General features: G+C 44.7%; 1 protein-coding gene across 4 annotated transcripts in view; it reads left to right on the top strand.

Moving 5' to 3' along the window:
- Window positions 1–1,461: 1,461 nt before the first annotated feature.
- The window catches only part of A2ML1 (alpha-2-macroglobulin like 1), a 60,545-nt gene continuing 37,796 nt past the window's right edge, over window positions 1,462–24,210 (top strand). The window contains exons 1-11 of one of the 4 annotated variants that reach the window (XM_083718350.1): window positions 1,462–1,552; window positions 11,332–11,515; window positions 13,225–13,381; window positions 14,479–14,531; window positions 15,654–15,674; window positions 15,871–16,030; window positions 16,916–17,000; window positions 18,069–18,201; window positions 19,031–19,145; window positions 20,786–20,895; window positions 21,673–21,840. In XM_083718350.1, coding sequence (XP_083574476.1) covers window positions 11,339–11,515; window positions 13,225–13,381; window positions 14,479–14,531; window positions 15,654–15,674; window positions 15,871–16,030; window positions 16,916–17,000; window positions 18,069–18,201; window positions 19,031–19,145; window positions 20,786–20,895; window positions 21,673–21,840 — 1,179 coding nt within the window. In that variant the 5' untranslated portion in view covers window positions 1,462–1,552; window positions 11,332–11,338. Of the gene's footprint in view, window positions 1,553–9,414; window positions 9,587–11,331; window positions 11,516–13,224; window positions 13,382–14,014; window positions 14,079–14,478; window positions 14,532–15,653; window positions 15,675–15,870; window positions 16,031–16,915; window positions 17,001–18,068; window positions 18,202–19,030; window positions 19,146–20,785; window positions 20,896–21,672; window positions 21,841–24,210 lie in introns of those variants that run through there. The other 3 variants (XM_083718349.1, XM_083718351.1, XM_083718352.1) reach the window with 3 other exon arrangements.

Raw genomic sequence — 24,210 nt, forward strand, 5'->3', positions numbered from 1 at the left:
GCCTCATTTTGCCTACCCATGCCTTATTACAGTCCAGCTGTGAATGTTCAGTCCCTGTAGAGCTCTCCTTCATTTTGCATCCAAAAGCACAATTTCAAAAGTCACGTCTTCACATCTGTGAAAGGACTGAGCAAAACACAGGCTTGACTGCCACATCTGCACTCATGTTAAATATAGTCTGGGCACGGTGCCAATTTCTGTGCTCTCCCATCAGAGACAATTTTTTGCAAATATCTTCAGCGTAAATATTGTTCCAGGTGTTTTCTGAGGTTCTCTCGCCCCCTGGTGATAAATTGTTAAAACTGTGCTGCCCCCATTTTTTTCTCTCTCATTGCACTTTCTGTAGACATTTCTTCCTGTTTGTCCAGGCTTTAAGATGTAATATTTGCCTTCCCAAAATGAAAGGAGTTGCTGATTCTTTTGAATCCAAAGTGAATGTATTTGGATAAGAAAATTCATATATCCCTAAATAACAAATTGTATATAAATATTTCCAGGTACCTCGGGTTAAGTACTTAATTCGTTCCGGAGGTCCATTCTTAACCTGAAACTATTCTTAACCTGAGGTACCACTTTAGCTAATGGGGCCTCTGCTGCTGCCACACCGCCGGAGCACGATTTCTGTTTTCATCCTGAAGCAAAGTTCTTAACCCGAGGTACTATTTCTGGGTTAGCAGAGTCTTTAACCTGAAGTGTAGTAATCTGAGGTACCACTGTAACTACTTTCCCCCCCCCAAAAAGCAGCCCCAAGAAGCTGTAATAGAGATTGTCTGTTTGCAAAAGCACCATTGGATTCCTCACTTCTCAGGTTAAGGAAAAGAAAGAGTTTGGTTCATGTCTCAGCTCAGAGATTTGCAGAGGTTGTGTATTTGCAGGTAGTGAGGCAGATGATGCTGGTGATGGTGCGATTTTTTAAGGACACAGCTGTATGGACTATCAACTTGCTATTAAGCGCTCCCAAGTTTGGCCCAGCCGCTACTGGAAAACTGAAAAGTTGACATCCCTTTATGTGTGCAGTGTGAAATAGTCACTGCACAAGCACCTTTCAATGAGAGTTGCACAGGAGAACTTCTTATTGGATTACGTCCCACTTGGGAGTAGGGAACCATCAGGGTTTTTCTGGCACCAAAGTGTCATTGGACAGCTCTGTCACCTAGTGAACCGACAGAGGGAATTTTATGCTGAGTATTAATGCTTCCGAAGTATGTGGAAGCTAGTTGCTGTAGCAGCACAACATTAAATATTGAAACAGTGGCTATATTGGGTCAGAATCGACCAAAAATAAGCTGGCATGCACGATGGAAACAGATGCTTTGCCGCCCCCCTCCTTCCCCCCTTTTAGATTACACATACTTTTAAAGCAACAGATCAGCATTTTACAGCTGCTTAATGTTTCACATTAGAAAGCTCTTTCGGAATCGGTGAACCGAGAGAGGCTGAAAGTGCAGTTCTGCTAATGCAACCACAATAACAGGTTGAGGCCTTCAGTGAAAGTGCTGCAGTGCAAGTCTGTGGAGAGTCTTCCAAGCAGGGTGGGTCCATTGGACCATAGGTAAGCTGCTTGCAAAGCTATTTCTTCATAAGGATGAATAAGTCAGCTGTGAAACTGCTTCTGCTTTTAGCGATCTGTGCCCTCATTCCTGAAGACATGTGCCTCTTTCCCCTGCCCACTCCATATCTTTGAAGGTCCCACATCTCTCTACTTTCTCCTTTTGAATCACCTTACTGGTGCTGCTGGAGAAGAATAATCAGGAATGGGAGGAAATAGACTATGTTTATGGGAAATGTGGACTTTTTCAACTGGGAAAAGGAACTCATGGCCATCGTTGCTTTTAGGAGCTGTGTCCAGTCCTCTTTTATTTCCTCAAGCATTTTACCATTTGCTCTGTTCAGTCCTCATAAGCATACTCACACAACATTCAGAGCCAAAGTGTCCATTATAATTCCATTTTGGCACCATAAGCATGCTATCCAGGACCTTTCAAGTGCTCTGATGGAAGGATTCAATTCAGCTAATATTAAAACTCATCATCACTCCATAGTACATATTCTTCAAAGTGCTATCTATGCTATTTGCTGCCCTCCCAAATCCACACACACACACACACACACACACACACACACACACACACCTTTGCTTGAATTCCTCATGCTGTGATTCCTTCTAAAGGTAAAGGGACCCCTGACCATAAGGTCCAGTTGTGGCCGACTCTGGGGTTGTGGTGCTCATCTCACTTTATTGGCCGAGGGAGCCAGCGTACAGCTTCCGGGTCATGTGGCCAGCATGACTAAGCCGCTTCTGGCGAACCAGAGCAGCGCACGGAAACGCCGTTTACCTTCCCGCCGGAGCGGTACCTATTTATCTGTTTGCACTTTGACGTGCTTTCAAACTGCTAGGTTGGCAGGAGCAGGGACCAAGCAATGGGAGCTCACCCCATCACAGGGATTCGAACCACCAACTTTCTGATTGGCAAGTCCTAGGCTCTGTGGTTTAACCCACAGCGCCACCCGCATCCCACGTGATTCCTTCTAGGACCTACCCAAAACAGATTCTGGCAGGAATCTGTTTCTACTAATGAAGACTGGCACTAGTGTAGGCAGCATTTTGGATCATAGGCCTTTCTTGATCACAGGCCATTGGAGAACTTTTGTAGATGGAGCTTTGAGCGGAGAATATCTGGCTAAGATCTGTGCCAGCTTTCTCTTTCTAAAAAAGCAAGCTTCTAGCCCTATGGTCATGAAGGCAAGCTTGCAGTTATGTGATCGTAGCCTTGTAAAAGCTCAGAAGCCAGAGGATTTTACAGAGGGAGATTTTCAGTGGCTTTGCTACCCTAGATAGCTCCTTGGTCTTCCTCAACACTAGAAGAAGCAAAAGTAATTATGCTGAATATGTGAAAAATTGCACACTTTTTACTCTTGCATAAGGCAGCTTTTTGTGACCTAGAATGTGGGTTGCAGTGGGCAAGTCCACCCCTCTTTTTCTTTAGCTTAAAGTACACACAGTCCCTCATTATAAACCATCATTTTAACTGATACAAGGGGCTGCCAGTTGTTATCAGCTTGGGTAGCTATTATTATCACCTTGTCCCAATTGAGGAACCCTCAGATATGTAAGCTTTCCTGAGAACTAGAAGGATGTACCTCAGCTTTTGGTGGCCCTAGGTAAAGGTAAAGGGACCCCTGACCATCAAGTCCAGTCATGTACGACTCTGGGGTTGTGGCACTCATCTCGCTTTAATGGCTGAGGGAGCCAGTGTTTGTCCGCAGACAGCTTCCTGGTCATGTCGCCAGCATGACTAAGCTTCTGGCAAACCAGAGCAGTGCACGGAAATGCCATTTACCTTCCTGCTGTAGCAGTACCTATTTATCTACTTGCACTCTGATGTGCATTTGAACTGCTAGGTTGGCAGGAGCAGGGACCGAACAACGGGAGCTCACCCCGTCGCTGGAATTCGAACCACCAACCTTTTGATCGGCAAGCCCTAGGCTCTAATTTGCAGACAAATTTGCAGGCAACCTCTGGATTGGTTTGCAGACTCTCAGAAAAGGCAGCAAGGAGATCTTCTCCCTTGGACACTTCTCAGAAAGTTTTCTGAAGCTCCATAAGGTATTGCTTGCATCACTTTGTAAATCTAAAGAGACAGAAATAACCAGTTTAGCTATAATGATGTCCTAGCAACCTTTTTCTAAAACTGGTGTAACCTGTCCAGGATGCCAGAACTTCAGCTTTGATGGGACCCTTCAAGGTTAATTATCACCCCAAGGACATTGCAAGGGAAGAGGAATGGGGCTGGCAGAAGCCTTGCTTCAGCCAATGTCAGGGGCTGGCTGGATGAGGAAGAGTGGTGGGAGCTGCCTACCCAAGAGCCCCCCAGGGAAGGCACAGAAGAAGATGACTTAAACCCTGGACCCTGGTGGTGGGAAATTGGCCACACCTCAGAGAAGGGGACAAGCTGGGAGGTAGTAGAAGCAGGAAGAATGAGGGGTCACAGAGAGGCAGAAGTAGGCAGGTGGCCCAGCCCAGGGAAGGGTGATGAAGTTTCCAGTTTGGATTCAGACTCTGACAGAGACAACACAGGGGAACCAGATCCTTCATCTCTCCCACAGCTCCCACAGGACAGCCTCTCTGGCCCCACTGACTGCCAGAACATGAAGGATATTACAGGCTGCTGAGCAACAGGCCAGTCAGGTACATAGAGAGGCTCCTGAGGTTCACTGTAGAAGACTATTACAGAGGAGGAGCCCTGGCTTGGAGGGCTAAGGAGTAAAGGAGGGGCTGGACACCAGTTTGAGCAACTTCCTCACTGGAAGGGTTGCTCCTTGTATTTTTTTCTGTTAGCCTCGCATTTCCCTCTCTTACCCGTGAAGGACCTGATCATCCTGTCAATGCCTTGACAGCCAAGCGAAGAGAAAGGGCCTAAGAGTACCGATTTCATAGTTCTACAAGAAGGAAGGGATTTACAAATGTACTTACTATGCCAAAAGCTGTTTATTTTCCCCTCTGTTTTTAAGGGTTGGCTAATAAGTTCATCGCTTGATGAATGAAGAATCAAATGTGCATGTGCGAATGCACCACCACAGATCTAATACAACATTGTTGTTGTTGTTGGTTTCTATTGATTTATTGGTTTGTTTGTTGCTTGTATAGGATATTTTGGTTTTTTTATACTTGATGTTTTGTTGTGTTTTTATATATGTTGGAAGCCTCCCACAGTGGCTGGGGAAACCCAGCCAGATGGGCAGGATATAAATTTAATAATAATAATCATCATCATCATCATCATCATCATCATCATCAAAGATCTGGCTTTTGTGTAAGACCAAGCACAAGGATTTTCAGTGGAGTCAGTTTACCTATTTGTCTATTAATCATATGAAACAGGTTGACTTGTGTTACATGCAACACTTGCTTTCCTGATCCTTTGATCACTGTACCCTTGAAGATGGGCAGCAGGATGTGTGAGCTGACTCAGTTGAGAAAAATAACTACACAACTTTTAGAAGACGTCTGAAGGCAGCCCTGTATAGAGAAGTTTTTACTGTTTGATGTTATATTATGTTTTTATATGTGTTGAAAGTCACCCAGAGTGGCTGGGGAAACCCAGCCAGATGGGCAGGGTATAAATAATAAAATTATTATTATTAAAATTATTGTTATTATTATTAGGGTTTACTCCATAGCCTTTTCTTCTACCAAAGATATCCTGTAAGGCAGGCATGACAAAACCTGGCCCTCCAGATGTTTTGGGACTACAACTCCCATCCGTTGAATGGTTTCTTTAAATTTTAGGTTTCATTGTTGTTTCACAATATGTATATGTCTTTAAGGGCCAGAGCAAATAAAGTTTTACAGCTGTGAAGCAGTATAGCAGGTGCTGTTAAGTTGTGTTAATTAAGCTGTTGGGTATGGTATATAAAGAGCAGCATGTAGCTCTCTCAGTACCCTAGTGAATGGGTTGTTCTTATTGATATATTGTAATTTAGTGTAAAAGGAGGTTTTTGTTATTAAAACCTAGCAAAAGTTATTTTGCATTTCTTGAATGTGTGGTCTCCCCAGCATGCTTTCTGCAGCGCAACTAATCTGCAAAATAACCAACACCATCATCCCTAGCTAACAGGACCAGTGGTCAGGGATGATGGGAATTGTAGTCCCAAAACATCTGGAGGGCCAAGTTTGGCTATGCCTGCTGTAAGGCAATGGAGGTTTAGAATCAGAGTATTCCTTCTCCTAGAGGGGCTACTTTCCTAGGTTGACAATCCCCATCTGGCCCTCACTTCCCTCTACAGCACCTGCAGAAATCACCTTGATGATGATGATGATGATGATGATACCCCGCCCATCTGGCTGGGTTTCCCAGCCACTCTGGGCAGTTTCTGGGTGACTCACAGCATATATCAAGACATAATAAAACATCAAATATTAAAAACATCCCGATACAGGGCTGCCTTCAGATGTCTTCTAAAAGTCATATACAGTGGTACCTCGGGTTACAAACACTTCGGGTTACAAACGCTTCAGGTTACAAACTCCGCTAACCCTGAAGTAGTATCTCGGGTTAAGAACTTTACCTCAGGATGAGATCAGAAATTCTAATGGGGCCTCCCGCTAAAACCGCACCGCCACCGCTGCACAGCGGTGGCGGTGCGGTTGCAGCGGGAGGCCCCATTAGCTGAAGTGGTACCTCAGGTTGAGAACAGTTTCAGGTTAAGAACCGACCTCCGGAACGAATTAAGTTCTTAACCAGAGGTACCACTGTAGCTGTTTATTTTCTATTGGTCTCATCCACTCAATCTACCGAAGCCTGTCTTCGCATGCAGGGGAAGTGCTTAAGTCACCAAGGGTTTAAGACCCATTGGCTCACCTCACCTGGCTTCGAGAGGAACATGTAGTTGGGCTGAGAGGAACATGTAATTGGGCTGAGAGAATTAATTGGCACTTGAGTATTGTCTGTGAAGGGTTTTCATTCAAAAACAACCACGGAATGCTAAAGTCTTTGTTAACGGAACATAAAGGCTTCAGCAGATTGCATAAGACGTTATCGGGTTGGCATTTCTGCAAATGATGCCCATTGAAGCAACCAAAAGCATCTACAAAGAAGGAATTGTGCCTGACCTATTGAACATGCAAGCAGCTTAAGTTGCATACTGAAATATGAATTGGAAGCCTTCAGCCGCTGGGTGACTTTGGCTAATTTTAATGCAGCAGAAATGATTGGACCTAAATGTCAAAGCACAGACCACACAAACACCTGATCCTTATCTAAAAGTAAACAAACAATGGCTCAGAAACCTCAGTCGCTAACCCCCTGAAATAATAGCCTGCAGAAACAAGTCCTCAGTGATAAGTGAAAATGCTGTTGGTCAAGAACCCTATGCAAATTCTTTCACATCCCACCTATTAATGTAACCTATCATTTTCTCTTTGAGGGAGAGGGAAAACACTGGCTTCTGTTTTCTATGGTGTCATTGGTGAAATCAGAAAGGTCATTCATTCATTGAATTCCCTCATGCATAACATGCGCTGCTCACTACATCTATTTAGGAGAGAAACCAGCCCATGACCCAAACAGGAAGGCTAGGGGGAACGGGTTATGCTTTGCCAAACTAAAGAATCGCGATCTGCATATCATAATACAGTATATAGGCACCAATTTAGAAATAAATACTATAATTTGAATAGTGGGGAAGGCACCAGGAGATTTCTGTGCCTGCTTAGTCTGTTGACCAGACCTGGACTGAACAAATAGAGAACACCTTCAAATAGGGGACCGCCCTCTGTTAAGTGGGACACTTGGCAGGCACATTAAAAGACCTTCCAACTTAGCCACAGGCTGTTGGACAGTACAAGTCATTTTATTCAGTAGAAATAAGGTGTGTGGTTTTTTATACATAAATTTATTTAATTTTTGAATGTACAAACCATCATCAAGCAACCAAAACAAAAAGAGAATTCCATAAATTCCCATGGACTCTCTTCTTCCCCTTTGTGGGTCCTTATGTTAACTTTTTGCTCCTACATCTTCTCTGTTGGTCCAACTCTCTTAAGTCTCCCTTATAACCATAGTCCAACATCCAACCACAAAGGTCATTCCAATCCTACTAATAATTTTAATTGTTTACAGTGAGTTTTAGGATAAATTATATCTTTCCCCATTCCTTATTAAAATTATGATCTCCCTGATTCCTAATTCTTCTCGTCATTTTTGCCATTTCTGCATAGTCCATCAGTTTAATCTGCCATTCATCTCTGATAGGGATTCTGTCTTCTTTCCATCTCTGGGCCAGTAACATCCAGGCAGCAGTGGCCGCATACATAAGAAGTCTCTTCTGGTCCCTTAGTATTTCCTAGAAGAAATGCTTTGGGGTTTTTTTTTAGAAAAGGTTATTTTAAACATTTTTTCCAGTTCTTTATATAAGGTAAAGGGACCCCTGACCATTAGGTCCAGTCGTGACCGACTCTGGGGCTGCGGCGCTCATCTCGCTTTATTGGCCTAGGGAGCAGGTGTGCAGCTTCTGGGTCATGTGGCCAGCATGACTAAGCCGCTTCTGGCGAACCAGAGCAGCGCACAGAAGCGCCGTTTACCTTCCCGCCAGAGTGGTACCTATTTATCTACTTGCACTTTGATGTGCTTTCAAACTGCTAGGTTGGTAGGAGCTGGGACTGAGCAACGGGAGCTCACCCCATCGTGGGGATTCGAACCGCCAACCTTCTGATCGGCAAGTCCTAGGCTCTGTGGTTTAACCCACAGCACCACCCGTGTCCCCTAGTTCTTTATATATCATCTCCCAAAATTATTTTACTACTTTACAGGTCCACCACTTGTGGTAAAAGGTGCCCTCATTTTCCTTGCATTTCCAGCATGTATTTGACCCAGTAGAAATAGGGTGTTAACAGGTGTGAGTCTGAACCCACACATGTGTCCTGCACTCATGTGCATTCCTGCATGCACAACTAAGATATTTAGGACCTTTTGCTAAGGGTTATAAAATACGTTTGTTTTGGATATGTGCTTGCCCTTAACCTTATGCCCACAAGAAGTTCACTCACAAGTGGAATAAAGAAAGGTTGGCTTATTACATGAAATGATTGTGACAGAATACAGTCGTACCTTGGATCCTGAACACCTTGGTACTAGCACGTTTTGGCTCCTGAACGCTGCAAACCCAGAAGTGAGTGTTCCGGTTTGCAAATGTTCTTTGGTAGCCAAACATCTGATGCAGCTTCTGATTGGCTGCAGGAGCTTCCTGCAACCAATTGGAAGCTGTGCTTTGGTTTCCGAATGTTTTGGAAGTCAAACGGACTTCCAGAACAGATTCCGTTCGACTTCCAAAGTATGACTGTATATGGAAGTTGCTTTGGACAACAAAGTGACAATATAAGCAGGTAGCAACTCATACTTGATTCAAAGAGCAGAAGAAGCACCTCTATCAAACGCCTAAGGAGAGAGAGAGAGAGTGACATTTGTCGTAGCCCTCACATGAAAAGGAAAGCAAGAAAGGGAGAGAGAAGGGCATACCTGTCCTGAAGCAAGGCATAGTGTCAGGTGGGCCTTGAGACCTTAGGGTGAAAAGGGGGTCCATGCTGGAGCTGTAAGAGCAAGCCCACCATTGAACATCTAGGGGTTTTGTTCTTCCATGTATATTGCACAAACATTTAGACCACTGCAGTGCATAGGTGTTTGCATGCTCTGAAGGAGAAAAGGGAAAGGGACATGTTAGTAAGTGGCCTGGCCAGCTTCTCAAGGCACACCTGCCTCTGTCCCAAAGCCAGCTTCTTTCACACCTGCTGTATTTGACTTTCCTTCCCTGTTCTCTGTGTGAGCCTCAGGTGGCGGATCATATTTCTTAAACACTGGGCATAGAGGCCACTTAAGAGTCACACGCCAGGCAGAATGAGGATATAAAATGAGGATCAGATAAGCTGAGAAGCAAGTTAAGGGAGACGTCAAGTCCTCCCTCTTCCAAGTTCCTGCTTGGACATTTGCGGTGCCCTCTGCAGGCAGGTCTCCACAGAAATGTGGCTCTTCCTCATTCTCAGTGGCCTTGCTCCCTTCCTCGAGTTAGCTGGTGCAGATGACTCCATCCCGTAAGTTGTTATGTGGTTGGAAGACCTGTGATCTCAGGGAAACAGAATTATAGAGGACATGACTGGGAGGGAAAAGCTGGTCCTTATGAATTCAGAGTTGTGAGGGCCATGAAGGAGTATATTGAGTGGGGGGAGGGGGCTATTAGGGTGAATGTATCACTAGGGAAAAGAACAGATGGAAAGAAAGGAAAGACAGAAGGGCTGAAGGAGGCACCTGCCTGCAAGGGAGAGTGAAGGAGTGAGGTTAACCCAAAGGGAATGCTAGGTAATAGTTGCTGTCTTTCCTGGAGCAACTTACAGTCTTCTGAGAGGAAGCTCAAAGTGGACTTTTATGACCAAGAAAAGTAGCGTTGCTACCAATTTTCAGCTGTTGAAACATTTGGAGGCAAATTTGGAGGTCCCCATTTGAGTGAAACATCAGAAGACTTTCTGAGGGAAGTCAAAAGTTGTATTGGAGATTATCAAAAGAGGTGGGTTGTCCGTTATGTGTTGTCCAATCATGTAGCTGCACCATGTTTTTCAACCTTGGGTCCCTAGATGTTGTTGGACTACAACTCTCATTATCCCCAATCAGCTTAGCCAGTGGTCAGGGATGAAGGGAGTTGTAACTCAACAACATGCGGAGACCCAACACTGAAGAATACTCCCAAGGCTGGAGAACAGTGATGTAGCAAGTAGGCATAATGCCGGAGACTCTTTGGGCTTTTCCACACTTCCTCTTGTCCCGCGGGGGAAACTGCTCTTTAGTGCTCAATCAGAGCAAACAGCAATTCACATTTTCCTGGATTGCTATTTGTTCTGATTGATCACTAAAGAGCTGGTTTTCCCTGGGAAACGAATTGGACCTGTGCTTACTAGGCACAGCACAAGCAGGAGTGTGGATGAGCCCAATCAGATGGACCCCTGAGACAAAAGCAGTAAATGTAGTTTCCTAAGCAGAATTCTAATGAAGGGACAGCTTTGTTCATTTTCCACTTCATTTGAACACATGGAGCTGCTTTATAGCATCAGACTGTTGGTCCAAGACAAGCATTGGCTACTCTCATAGCAGCTCTCCTCTAGAGCCTTGGACAGGCACCGGTTCTTCCGCAACTCTGCTGCACAAAATCTGTTCATCTGGAGAGTCTTGCAACTAGGAAAGTACAGGTGCTGTTGCTGTTCTGTTTGTTGTTGTGGTTACACTTACAATTATTAATTATCCTGCCTTTCAGAATATAAATCCTTCCAGGGTGACTCATAAATTATACTGAGTACCACTCAAGTCTTGTGATGCTCTAGTTTCATGCCGTTGCTCAGATATTCTGCTACTTTCTCCATTCTATCATGCCCACAGAAATTCAATAAACCCTGCAGGAGTCAGAAGAATTTAACCTCTCTTTCAGCATGGGGATCAAACATTTGGACCCACTACTTTTTAACCTTACTATGCCTGTATAGCTTTATCTGTGAACAGATGCCAAGGTTATGTTTTGACCCACATATTCCTGTTTTCTCTGTATGCCTGTAAAGGTTGAGTTAAATTAAAATAAAATTAAAAATTAAAATACAATAAACAATAATCAGCATGTGCAAAATCACCATAGGAAAATAGGAAGCTGCCGTACACCAAGGCAGAGTGTTGGATTTCAGGCAGGAATGCCCTTTAGAGTGCAAATAACTGGACTAATTGCCTGCAAATAATCTCACTCCCTAAAGAAAGGTGTGTTCTTGTTCTCGTCTCTCTCCCTCTCATCTTCTGCATTCAGGGAATACATGCTGGTTCTTCCAGCCCGTCTGAACTACCCATCCAGTGATAAGTTGTGCATGGACCTGGGTGATGTGGAAACACCTGTAGTGCTCAACATCACTTTGGAGATTAAGAACAAGACCCACGTTCTGCTGGATGGATTCAGATGGCATGAGAAACAGCTGAAGTGCCTGACTTTCACAGTGAGTGATGTATATCAGCAGTAAATCTGGTCTGGATGCATGAAAAATAATAATAAAGTACAGAGTATAAATCAGAAGCATCAACTGTGCTTGTGCAGAATGGTGATCTTAGATCTATAGCATGCTGCATCACCTCTGACACTGATTGGCTGAGCTGGTGTGATGTCATGGAATGCACAAGAATGCTCAGGAACGTTTTTATAATTTTTGTAGTCAAACGTCTAAGAGGCCAGGAAAAAAGTTGTCAGTTTGACCGAGAGTAGTGGAAACACTAACCTGAGGAAAGGAAGAAGTGGCACCTTCCTCCTGTAATTACAGTGGTACCTCAGGTTAAGTACTTAAATCGTTCCAGAGGTCTGTTTTTAACCTGAAACTGTTCTTAACCTGAAGCACCACTTTAGCTAATGGGGCCTCCTGCTGCTGTCGTGCCGCAGCCACATGATTTCTGTTCTCATCCTGAAGCAAAGTTCTTAACCTGAGGTACTATTTCTGGGTTAGCGAAGTCTGTAACCTGAAGCATCTGTAACCTGAAACGTATGTAACCTGAGGTACCACTGTATTTGAATTGTACCCCATTCTATAGACTGTAGTCTCCTATCACTACAGTCTGCGCTTGCCTGAAGAGATGCTAGGAGTAGGCTTTATTTTATTTTATTTTATTTTATTTTATTTTATTTTATTTTATTGTGGGGTGTTCCTGCCACAGAGTGAATGAGTCCTTGCTGCTGAAAGAGTGTCCCTTCAAAAGGGTTCACTCTTTCTTTTCCACATCCAGTGACACAAGGTTCAACACAAACCAACAAAATAAGCAGAACCAGCAGATCAGCCAGACAACTTTTGTTATTGGGTGGTATATAAATCTTGTTTATTTATTAAAAAATATCTTTATTCCTCTGTGTCGTAAAAATATATATCAAAGTGGTTTATACAGGAATGAAAACATAAAACCCTTGAGAGGTTAAAAAGAGACATCAATTAGCCATTGTGGAAGAATGTATTCTTAATTGCCTGCATAAGCCTGGTGGAATAGAAAAGTTTTCAGCAGGGATGTGGAAGTTGGCACAGAAGGTGCACATCACCACACACTGAGAATGAATGAAACAAGTTTTAAATTAAAGGCACAGTAGCCCTTTAAAGCATGGTGTGCTTTGTCTACCACACAAAACACTGCAATTGTACTTTAAAAATCATACACAGAAATGCCTTTGTGATGGCTGAAGCCCTGTCCATTGGGGAAGTCATTGTGGTTTGGTGTTAAGGGTGTTGCTTTTGGCTGTAGATGTGTCCGGTTCACAACTCTGCTCATCCATGAAATACATTGGGTGGTTGTGGGTCAATCTCCCTCCCTCTCAGCCTACTTGACAAGGCTAAACTGCAACAACCCCATAGATGCTGCTTTGAGTTCCATTCAGGGATGGAACATGCAATAGTTAAATCATGCTCCCACATGGAGGTCCAGTGTTCAGATTACTGGATCCTGCCTATTCTCTTCCCAATATGGTCTCTCCGTCATGCTGTCCTTTATTAGAAGTCCAGGACAATAGGAAACATCTGTAGGGGGTTTGACCTGTGTGCGTCACTGCCCTCCACCAATGCCCCATTCTCTCCATTTTCCTGCTCTTTCATTCACCCTTTCCTTTCAAATGCATGCATTTAATCCTTCCTGGATTGGGGAATCCTGTTAACGCTAAGTGACTTGTGTAAACCAGGTACCACCCCCTGCAGATGGCTTGGAGGAAGTTGCTGCCATCCGACTGTCTGATGCCCAGGGGAAGATAGATGAGCAGAAGCAGGTTCTTATTCAGAAAGCGGAAAGTGGCACTTTTCTGCAGATGGACAAGCCCATCTATTCTCCAGGACAACTGGGTAAGGAGAAAAGAGTCCCTAGGGCTGGTGGGCTGGCTCTTAATATGTAAGCCAGGCTAGTGGCAGGCACTTTTGATGGTAATGTGATAGTAAAAGAGGGCATACCAGCCCTCCTTCATTTTGGGGCCATGACACCACTGGTTACTACAGAGCTGTGCGTAATCCTAATGCACGTGCTTATATATCTCTCCATTAGAGCATGTTACAGATATGAGGCAACAGACTCTATTAGTGAATTGTAAAGGTAAAGCGACCCCTGACCATTAGGTCCAGTCATGACCGACTCTGGGGTACTCATCTTGATCTATTGTCCAAGGGAGCCGACATACAGCTTCCGGGTCATGTGGCCAGCATGACTAAGCCGCTTCTGGCGAACCAGAGCAGTGCATGGAAATGCCGTTTACCTTCCCGCTGGAGTGGTACCTATTTATCTACTTGCACTTTGAGGTGCTTTCGAACTGCTAGGTTGGCAGGAGCAGGGACCGAGCAACGGGAGCTCACCTTGTTGCTGGGATTCAAACAGCCAACCTTCTGATCAGCAAGTCGTAGGCTTTGTGGTTTAACCCACAGCGCCACCCACGTTCCTATTAGAGAAATGTAGAAATCAATAAATGGTAGGATTTTGATTATGAAGGGAAAATACAAGCTGCAGAGGAATTCCTGGGTTACCCCAGCCCATTTAATACATTAAAACATAGTAAGACATCAAACATTAAAACCTTCCCTAAACAGGGCTGCCTTCAGATGTCTTCTAAAAGTCAGATAGTTGTTTATTTCCTTGACATCTGATGGGAGGGCGTTCCACAGGTCAGGCGCCACTACTAAGAAGGCCAAGAATGGCCAACATAGTACCACTGAGGGACAGAGACAGGTGATTTGGCAGGTTGTCGGGTTAATTGAGCGTGATGTCCTTAGAAGAGTTTGGGGCCTTAACAAGAGACTTGGAGGAGCTGAACAAAGATGAGAACAATCTCGGCTGGCAGATGGCAGGCTGGGAGAGACACCTTGGGCTCCAGCACTGCACTGTTGTGGGGAACGAGACCCTCTCGTAAGATCTGCACTTTAAGAGGGTCATTTGTGCATTTGTTCTGTTGCAGTGCAATTTCGAATCATCACCCTGGATGAAGGATTTATGCCGTTGGCTACTGAGGTGAGAAATGTGAACAGGGTACGGAGGGGGGGTGCGGGGAGGAATAAGCAAGACGAGGTGGGAATGACCTGGGCTGAGCACTTCTCCTCCACCGTTTATATTTCTCCTCACCCGAGTACAAAAGCATTTAGTGATGAGTGCAACAAATCTGTGCGTAACAAAACTCTTGACAGCCGCTTTTGTTAAAGGAAGTCTGCTCTGAGAGCAGCTTGCGCTTGCATGTAGTGATCGATGGTGCATTTAGGAGTTCCCAGTCCACAAGATTTGGGGGATTTTTCAGAGCTTTTATTTTGGCGAAAGAGAGAGCCCAGCTCTTTCTTGCAAACTTTCTTTCTGGCCCGGTTCCAAAAACAGCAAGATTGTAGGTTTTTTTGGTAATCACTAGAAACACAAGCTGACAATGTGCTCCTAAGTGATAGGAATGAGAGGAAGGTTGAACCAACCTCCCAAACGGCTTTTATTTTATTTTATTTCCCACGCACCAGATGTAGAATCCGTGGAGAAATGGTTTGTCTGCACTCAGAACAGGTAAAAAAAATAAAAACAAATAAAAAGCCCCAACAAAGTTCAACAGATCTTCTGCACTCAGTTTTCTGAACACCTGGCAGCTTTGGGGAAGCTAAATAGGGAATCTTCAGTTGCTTGACATGACATTGTAGCTATGGCAATAGTATGGGATTTTCAGGAAGTTTCTGAATGGCTAGGATTCATTGACCCACAGGGCATAAAATCCCAGAGTGTAGAGGCTGGGGTGCCATTTTACTGCAGATATTAGAAGCGGAGGAGCAAGAATATGCCTTTCCTCCCCTCTGCCTGCCTAGCAAAACGCGTTTACAAGAAAAAAAAATCCATTATCTACAGTTAAAGGTACTTGCTCATCCTTTGCATCTACAGGAGTGAGCAAGCTGCAGCTCTCCCAATGTTCTTGGACTCCAATTCCTGTCAGCTCCGGCCAGCACAACCAATGGTCAGGAATGGTAGGAAATGCATTCCACCAACATCTGTAGGGCCACAGATTTTCCACCCCCTCCCCTAACTTGATGAGTTGCAGGATGGGAATTGTAGTTGGACGCATTACTCCTGCTGGAGACTAAAGGGATTGCCTTTTGTTTTCTTCTTTAGCATCAGCTGGTGGAGTTGCAGGTGAGTACCCTCACGTTTCCCAGGGATCTTCTTCAGATGTAATTTGAAACACACACACCAATGTGGGGTGGAGGGCAGGGGAGAAGACTGAGGAGGTTGCAGAACTTCCACCCTTTCAGAGATCCTTCCTAGCCCTTCTGCAGGTATGTGCTGCAATAATTCATGTGTTTTATTTTTTATAAAAATGTGATTGCAGGATCCTGCAGGCAACCGAATTGCACAATGGAATAATGTGCAACCAGACAACGGGGTTGTGCAACTGTCCTACCAGTTGGCTGCTGAACCAATGCTGGGGGTCTACAGAATCATTGTGGATCATGGGAAGGCTTTCTTAAGCTTTGAAGTGCTTGAATATGGTATGAAATGAGTTTTGGAGAAGCATTGTCTCTTCCATTCATCACTAGTTAGAATTCAGTTTCTATCAACAGATATTGGGGACAACATCTGCCTCAAAACGCTACCCACTGATTTGGGAGCCTACCTGCCTGATACCTGGTGAACAAAGCCTGTTTAAAGGTGGTAATGTTCCACTGGGCACATCTGGTACATGTTATGCCATGGTTCTAGTTCAGACTCTGTTGATGCCATATGGTGCATCGTGCAGGATGAAGAAGTTCTGTTTTGCAGAGTCCTTTCTACCTCTGTAACGCAGCCTCCATAACAGCATCATAAAAACCTCCCAGGTGAAGTCATCCAGACTCTTCTTATTAGAAATTGTCAGTTTGGAAAAGAATGCATGTAAACCTGTTAACTGCCTCTATATCAAAGTTTGTAGTGCTTAGTAGAGCCAGTGTGGTGTAGTGGTTAAGAGCGATAGTCTCGTAATCTGGGGAACCGGGTTCGCATCTCCGCTCCTCCACATGCAGCTGCTGGGTGACCTTGGGCCAATCACACTTCTTGCAGCCTCACTCACCTCACAGAGTGTTTGTCGTGGGGGAGGAAGGGAAAAGGAGATTGTTAGCTGCTTTGAGACTCCTTAGGGTAGTGATAAAGCAGGATATCAAATCCAAACTCCTACTCCTCCTCCTCCTCCTCCTCCTCCTCCTCCTCCTCCTCCTTCTCCTTCTCCTTCTCCTTCTCCTTCTCCTTCTCCTCCTCCTCCTTCTTCTTCTTGTAAGTAAAAAGGAAAGGCAACAGTTTGAATCAACCCACTTTAAAACATGCCAAATGCCAACACACCTTCTCTTCAAGCTGATTCATGGTGTACCATGTAACAGTCTCTTCTCTTTCTTCTTCTCCAGTGATTCGCAAATTTGAAGTGGTGGTGGTGGAGCCTGCTATCATCTATTCAGCAGACAGCAACTTTCCTCTAAAAGTCTGTGGCAGGTATACATATCAGAGCACTCATCACTTTATTTGGGAGGGCAGGGCAGAGCTCATGACCTCATTTGAGCATTATTTAGCTGTTTATCTACTTTTTCTCTGTTGGAATGAGACTGGAGTAGTCCACACCTGCAAGTATTTGAACTTATATATGAGGAGCAATTTTGGTCTTTCCCGTTCATTCCCTTTTGTGTTTGCCCCTATCTTTTGGTTTGTTGATTTTGTTATGTTGTCTAAATGCCAATAGGGCATGCAAGCTGCACATGCACCTTGTTTTGTTTTTTAAATTCCCAGGAAGTGCACAAAACCACACAGTCATGCAATTGTAAATTCCTAGCACACACTCTTGCAGTTTCCCAGTTTTGTGCAAATCTGATAGTTGCACATGCTCCCCAGTCTCTGAGCCAGGAGCAACTCCAGGGGGTTCCAGTGCTTTCCAGGGTCCAGTTTCCCTGGAATGAAGCTCAGTGGAGACTGTGGTGTTTTCAGGATATATGGTTTTATTTACACATATCTACAATCTGAGCCTAAGCATTAATGCATTAATACCATGGATGTAGACAAAGGAGCTAAGATGGATCTAAGCGGTGAATACAATTAACTACAAAAATCGAAAGTTTGATTCCTTTGGAATAAGGTTTATAAATAACTAAGAATGTTATTTTTAGCTGAAAGCAAAATAGTGGGTGGTTTTCAGGCTAAATGAAGAAGTATCAATTAAAACACTGTCTGTGGAAATTCAAGGAGTGTCACGGCATAGTTGAAGTCTGTGTGAGTGGCATAACGGGGCAGGAATCAGATTATCAGCACACACCTCCTCCGAAAAGGTACTCGTGTACCTTTAGCATTTGCATGACAAGTACAAAATTTAACCAGGGAAGGTTTCCCTTGGATTAATATAAAGCAATAGGGAAAGTTTCTCATCTTAATTTTCCATCTTGATGCTATCAAAGACATAGGAGACCTGCCAAAGAAAAGCTGGCAGCTCTAAGCTTGTGTGCAGCACATAGAAAAAGGAAAATAAAGAGTAATGGATGGATTTATCTCTACTCTCCGCCTCCCCCTTTCTAGGTACACATATGGCAAGCCTGTCCGGGGTTTAATGCAAATATCCTTGTGCCAGAAAGCTTACCGTTATTTCTGGAGGTCGCCAGATACAACAGCTCCAGCGCCTACTGACATCTGCCAGGATTTCAAAGGGCAGGTAATGGTGATCAAGAGGGGTTGGTGGCATAGCTGTCAACTGTCCCTTATTTGGTGGGAAAGTCCCTTATCTCAGCGCCGTGTCCCGCTGCTGTCCCTTATTGATGATGTCCCTTAAATTTCCCAGGTTTCAAAGGAAGCAGCTCCTCTCCTTCCCTCCCTGCTGGCCAGGGAGGAGGGAGGCTCCAACTGTGTTGCTTGGCTGCGTTGCTCACCCAATAAGGAGTCTAAGAATGACTGGGGAGTGGAGCTTGCATGCTTTGTGCCGATCAAATCGGCCGCGTTGCCTAGGGACTCGCCTTTGCTCAGCGCTTCCCAGCAGAGAGGTGACCGTGGTTTTCCTTGCTGCATCCCCTTTGCTGGGTTGCTGCACTATGGGAACCACTGCTTGAGGCTTCATTTGGCTGCTGGTTGTCTAAAATCCCTTATTTTGGCTGCTGATCCCTTATTTTCAAATCTGTAAGTTGACAGCTATGGTTGGTGGTATGACTGGGAGAGAAAAAGCTCTAGGGCTGGAGGACAGTGGAAATGAAGGGGCTCAGGAATAACCTGATGCTTCCAAAAATCTTAAATGTGCCATCCCAGGTGAGGCCCTGGCTTGGAAAGGAAGCTTAGCCTGTATTTTTCCACTGGCCTGAAATTTTCTCTTCAGTACTCCAATTATTAGCTAGATTCTGACGTTCATTAATTTCTACTATTCACTAATAGACTCTAGTACCCCAAATCTGTAACAACCTTCTGAGGAGTAGGAGGAAGGCTCCATGAATTTGTGTTTTTCCCCGAAGCCAATGATTGGCATCTTAGCTACCTTCACTGACTGTTTATTTCAGACTGACAGGACTGGCTGCTTCTCTGCTACCGTGGAATTGTCACAGTTCAGACCTTCGAGCTACGAATACAGCCACAGCATAGACGTGGAGGCGTCCTTGGAAGAAGTTGGAACAGGTAAGCTCTGGTGCTTGCAGGGATATGAGGAGCGAGGGGTGTGTGTGTTGGAGTGCAGGTGAGAGACTGAGCAAAGGAAATGTCTCCTTTCAAATCTGCTTGCAATTTGGGGAACGCCCTCACCCAAAAGAGAGAGAGAACGCAATTAAAGGAAGGCATGATTATCTGTGGAGGAGAGGCCACAGGGCCATGTACACCACTCAACTTCAGGAGAAGAAAAGGCTAAGGAGTAAACGCCACACAAATCTGGAGTGGAGTCCCTAAGGCAGTCAGATGGTACCTTGTCCTCCTCCTTCTGGCAACTCCTGCAGCCAAGCTGCTGCCAAACATATTGCTCTGATTTCCTTTGGTTGTAAACAAAATCTGCCCTTTTTCCCTTATGGGGTATCCAAGAGCCCATATAGAGTCCCTATGTGGGTTTCCTATTGGTAGGAGAAAATAACAGGCCAACCAGAGAATATTGAGAAGCAAAGCAGCTAGTAAGCCTGATCTTTATTGATCTGTTGCAACAGGGTCCTCCCCTCACACGCAGGAAAGGAGGAGGACCCAGAACCCAGGTGTGCCTGCCCTTATATAGACATTTTAAATTCCCTGCCCTGGAGCTCAAGACCACCCCCCACAAACACCATACCTACATCGCAGAAAAGGTGGTCTACAACAGAAATTTGAATGCTGTTGTTTTTCCTGTCTGTCAGCTTATCTGATTGCCTTTCCCGGTAGTCTGGCCATTCCTTTGAGATGGTGATTTCCCAATTCCTGAGACAATGGGAAGGCTCCCTCACCCCCTCCGTCCTTGCAGAGAAAACATTTGGTCAGTTTGGGAGTCAAAATGGTTTCCTGTGCTGATCTATGTATGTGCTTGGTTGGTACATTTATGAACATTTATTATATATATATATATAAGACCTTAAACTTTCTTATTACACTTTTGCACCACAACAGCAAGGCTGAGAGGGCAGTCTTGTTGTCTGGGCAGCCCAGGACCTCCATACACACTGCCCCAGAGATGTCACTTTGGTACTGCTAATGCCGCGGTTTACTTCACCCCTGACGATTGAGACAATAGGGTGCCAACAATGAGTTGCTGGCCCAACTTGGGCATTTGTCTTATGCGTTGAAAAGGTCCTGCTATGTTGCACAGTGAGCCTCCTTGTGTAGAACAGGCTCCTCGCCGGGCAAATGGTTGCCCTCCAATCCATGGAGCAGGAAATGGCAACTGGGGGTGGAGTTATCAAGCTTGTCCCTGCTCTCTCCCTTCCCCCACCCTCATGAAGATTCAACACAGAGAACTTATGCCTGAATAGGGCTATTGTCAAGTAGTGTTCTTTCTCCCCGTCATCTGCAAAGCCATGTCTTAGTTTCTGTTTCTTGGTTGCACAACAGAATGCTTGGAACCAACCTTTTTAAATAACCATACGTTGGCATCTACTGAGTGCCACTACTCTAAGGTCTCTACTACCTATGGTTGAATAATCCACCATCATTGACTAGTTCTGGTCTGTATCAGTTAGGATTGCAGAGTATTCTGGTTAATATTGGAGCTCACCCCACCCCCCCGACGATGTATGCATGCTGTGTTATACGTTGCAAAAATATCCGACACTGCTAGGCAGGGTTTTCTGTGGGGTTTTTCTTTACAGGTGTACAAGCAAATGTTGCTCGTCAATTCTATATGTCTGATCAAGCTGGATCTATGAACTTTGTGGAGACAGATGATTACTACCATCAAGGTTATCCCTTCAGGGGAAAGGTAATTCCTATAATTTTCAAGAACTTCCTAGTACTCTTTGGTGCAATATTACAAATGAGCTCAATTGACCACATGATTTCAAACAAACACTCGCCTGCCAAACCTCCTTGCCCTCCCTTTACATCTGGTGAAATCAGCCATCCTTTTATACCTTGCCAACCTCTCACACCTCTCCCTTTACATCTCACCTGCCTCTCACCTGGTCCTGGGTCACATCCCTGCCTGCGTCTCCAACCTCCAGTTCCCTCCTCTTCATCTTACCTGGGTCTAAACAAAAAAATAATAATCCTTCCAGTAGCACCTTAAAGACCAACTAAGTTAGTTCTTGGTATGAGCTTGGTATGAGCTTTTTTTTGTTTTGACTATGGCAAACCAACACGGCTACCTATCTGTTACCTGGGTCTGCATCTCTATCATCTCTCATCTCTTCTTGCCACACCTGTGCCACCCACCCTCCTAGCAGCTCAGCAGCTCACCACACTAGACTTTGCAAAAACACCTGTCTGTGGCCAAGCAAACTGCAGTGTGACAACATCATTACAATTTTATATATTGGAGAGAAAACCCATCTTCTCCCCCATTTTGGGAAGATTCTCTTTGCTCTGAAAGTCCTCTTTCTTTTGCATCTGATCTATCACCTAAACCCTCTAAAAGAGGACTTGTTTTCTAAATGTTTCTTGAAGACTATGACAGATGTCATGAGGCAGCTGAGAAGTAACTGTGGATAATTTCACTGATGTAAGTAAATTTCAACTCTCTTCCTCTTTCTCCTCACAGCTCAAAGCCTTGCAAAGAGACGGCTCCATCATGAAGAACCATGATGTCTTCTTAATAATTAATTTAAATAACAACCAGAGCAACATGCTGCTCACTACTGACAGCAATGGCATAGCTGAGTTTTCTTTAGACACAGAAGCGTGGAATGGAAAAGGGGTCTCTCTGGAGGTGAGGATACTGCTCTGCATTCTCTGTACACCACATAGCAAGAAGCAAAGGCATGGTTTCAGAACCAGACTTCAAAAACATTCTCTCATGCTTCCTTGTTTCCATGAGAAATCTTGAATGGAAAAGCCATGCTTGGAATTTGCTCTAGCTCCTAGACTACAACACTTATCGTAAAGTGAGAGAACAAAGTACATCTGGAGGATAATTAATGCAATGCAGTTTAGGGTGGCAAAAATTATTTCTATGCCACTTTTCTGCTATAGACCACCCCTCCCCCAAATCAGAATGTGTATGGTTTAACATACAGAATAAGCAATGATATCAAACTTTCATTAACATTCTATAAACCAGGCTTGTCCAACTTCCAAAAGACTGTGATCTACTCCCACTATAAAAAAAACTGGTGGTGATCTACCCACTGGATTGACCAAAGTTGCTGAGCGTTTTTTAGATTGTGATCCACCTGTTGGCCATATAATCCACCTGCTGATCAGAAGGTTCGAATCCCTGTGACGGGGTGAGCTCCCATTGCTTGGTCCTTGCTCCTGCCAACCTAGCAGTTCGAAAGCACGTCAAATTGCAAGTAGATAAATAGGTACCGCTCCAGCGTGCGCTGCTCTCGTTTGCCAGAAGCAGCTTTGTCATGCTGGCCACATGACCCAGAAGCTGTACGCTGGCTCCCTCGACCAGTAAAGCGAGATGAGCACCGCAACCCCAGAGTCGTCCGCGACTGGACCTAATGGTCAGGGGTCCCTTTACCTTTAAGGAAGCAGAATAAGGCACAAGTCCTCAGCAGCCAAACATGAGACAAGCATGGCAGGTGGAGCAGAGTCCACTCTGGATATCATAGCAGGGGATCAGATGCAGGAAGGGAATTGCTAAGAACTGGGTGGGAAAGGAGGAGAAGCTAGGAACAGGAGCTGATCGTCTTTATAAAAGGTACCCCTGCCCATACGGGCCAGTCGTGTCTGACTCTAGGGTTGTGTGCCCATCTCACTTAAGAGGCCGGGGGCCAGCGCTGTCCAGAGACACTTCTGGGTCACATAGCCAGCGTGACGAAGCTGCTCTGGCGAGCCACCACCAGCGCAGCACATGGAAACGCTGTTTACCTTCCCGCTATAAAGCGGTACCTATTTATCTACTTGCACTTAGGGGTGCTTTCAAACTGCTAGGTGGGCAGGAGCTGGGACCGAAAGACGGGAGCTCACCCCGCCGTGGGGATTCGAACCGCCGACCATGTGATCGGCAAGTCCTAGGCACTGAGGTTTTACCCACAGCGCCACCCGCGTCCCTTCGATCGTCTTTATACATGAGGCTTAAATTTCCTGTAAGCCACTCTTGTGGTGCTTTATGGAAGAAGAAGCAGATGGTAGACAGACTGTGAAGGAGCACTCTGTGCAACATGGATCAATACAATACCTGAAGTGTGATAGTGGCTGTATCCTCTTTCATACAGGATCAGTTCTGCTTCTCCCCACTTCCCAGCAGATGGCAGTGTTGCATCAAACATATCTTGAGTCAAGACAGCTGCTAATTTAATAGACACAAGCAGGGCTTTTTTCAGCCTGAACACATAGGAACTCCGTTCCAGCCCCTCTCAGGTGGGCTCCCCATTCAAAGAGAATGAGGGAGGTGTTCATAGTGAGTTCCGGCACCTCTTTCACTAGAAAAATAGCAGTGGACGCAAGCATCTAATTACGGCTGTCGCCTGAATCAATCAATCAATTAAATAACCCTGTATACATTTACATATGAATAGAAAAATAATTTTGAAGAAAGAAATGCATACTGAATTTGGCTTTAGTGCGGCTTGGTGCAACATACACTCTCCTAATCTTAGGTCTTAACTTGACATGCCAAATGGTTAGCAATAAAGTTGTGATTTTATTTTTATTTTTTGTAAATTGAAGACCAGCAACACCCCCTTACCTCAGATTGTTGTCACAATCGCAGCATATGGAGAGGGGAGGTTTAAACCTTCCCTCCCCATTCAACCCCCCAGCACAATTACTGTATCGTTTGGGGCTTTTCAATTGGCACCAATGTGTGGGGTGGGGTGGGGATTCAGAGATAATGGATGGGGAGGGAAGCACTTAAATCTCCCCTCCCCATGTGCTGTGCTCCTGATAATAATAGGGAAGGGAAACCTAGAATTTATTTTTTCACACACAATGTGATTGTTTTTGATTTGAGTTTCTACTGAAATGAGGCTGTATTTCAATGTTGTACTTTAATCTTGTTTTTAAGTTGTATTTTAATCAATTGTTTTTATACCTGGTGTTAGCCGCCCTGAGCCCGGTCTTGGCTGGGGAGGGTGGGGTATAAATATAATAATAATAATAATAATAATAATAATAATAATAATAATAA

The sequence above is a fragment of the Podarcis gaigeae genome (assembly GCF_964106915.1).
Source record: "Podarcis gaigeae genome assembly, chromosome: 17".
Lineage (NCBI taxonomy): Eukaryota > Metazoa > Chordata > Lepidosauria > Squamata > Lacertidae > Podarcis > Podarcis gaigeae.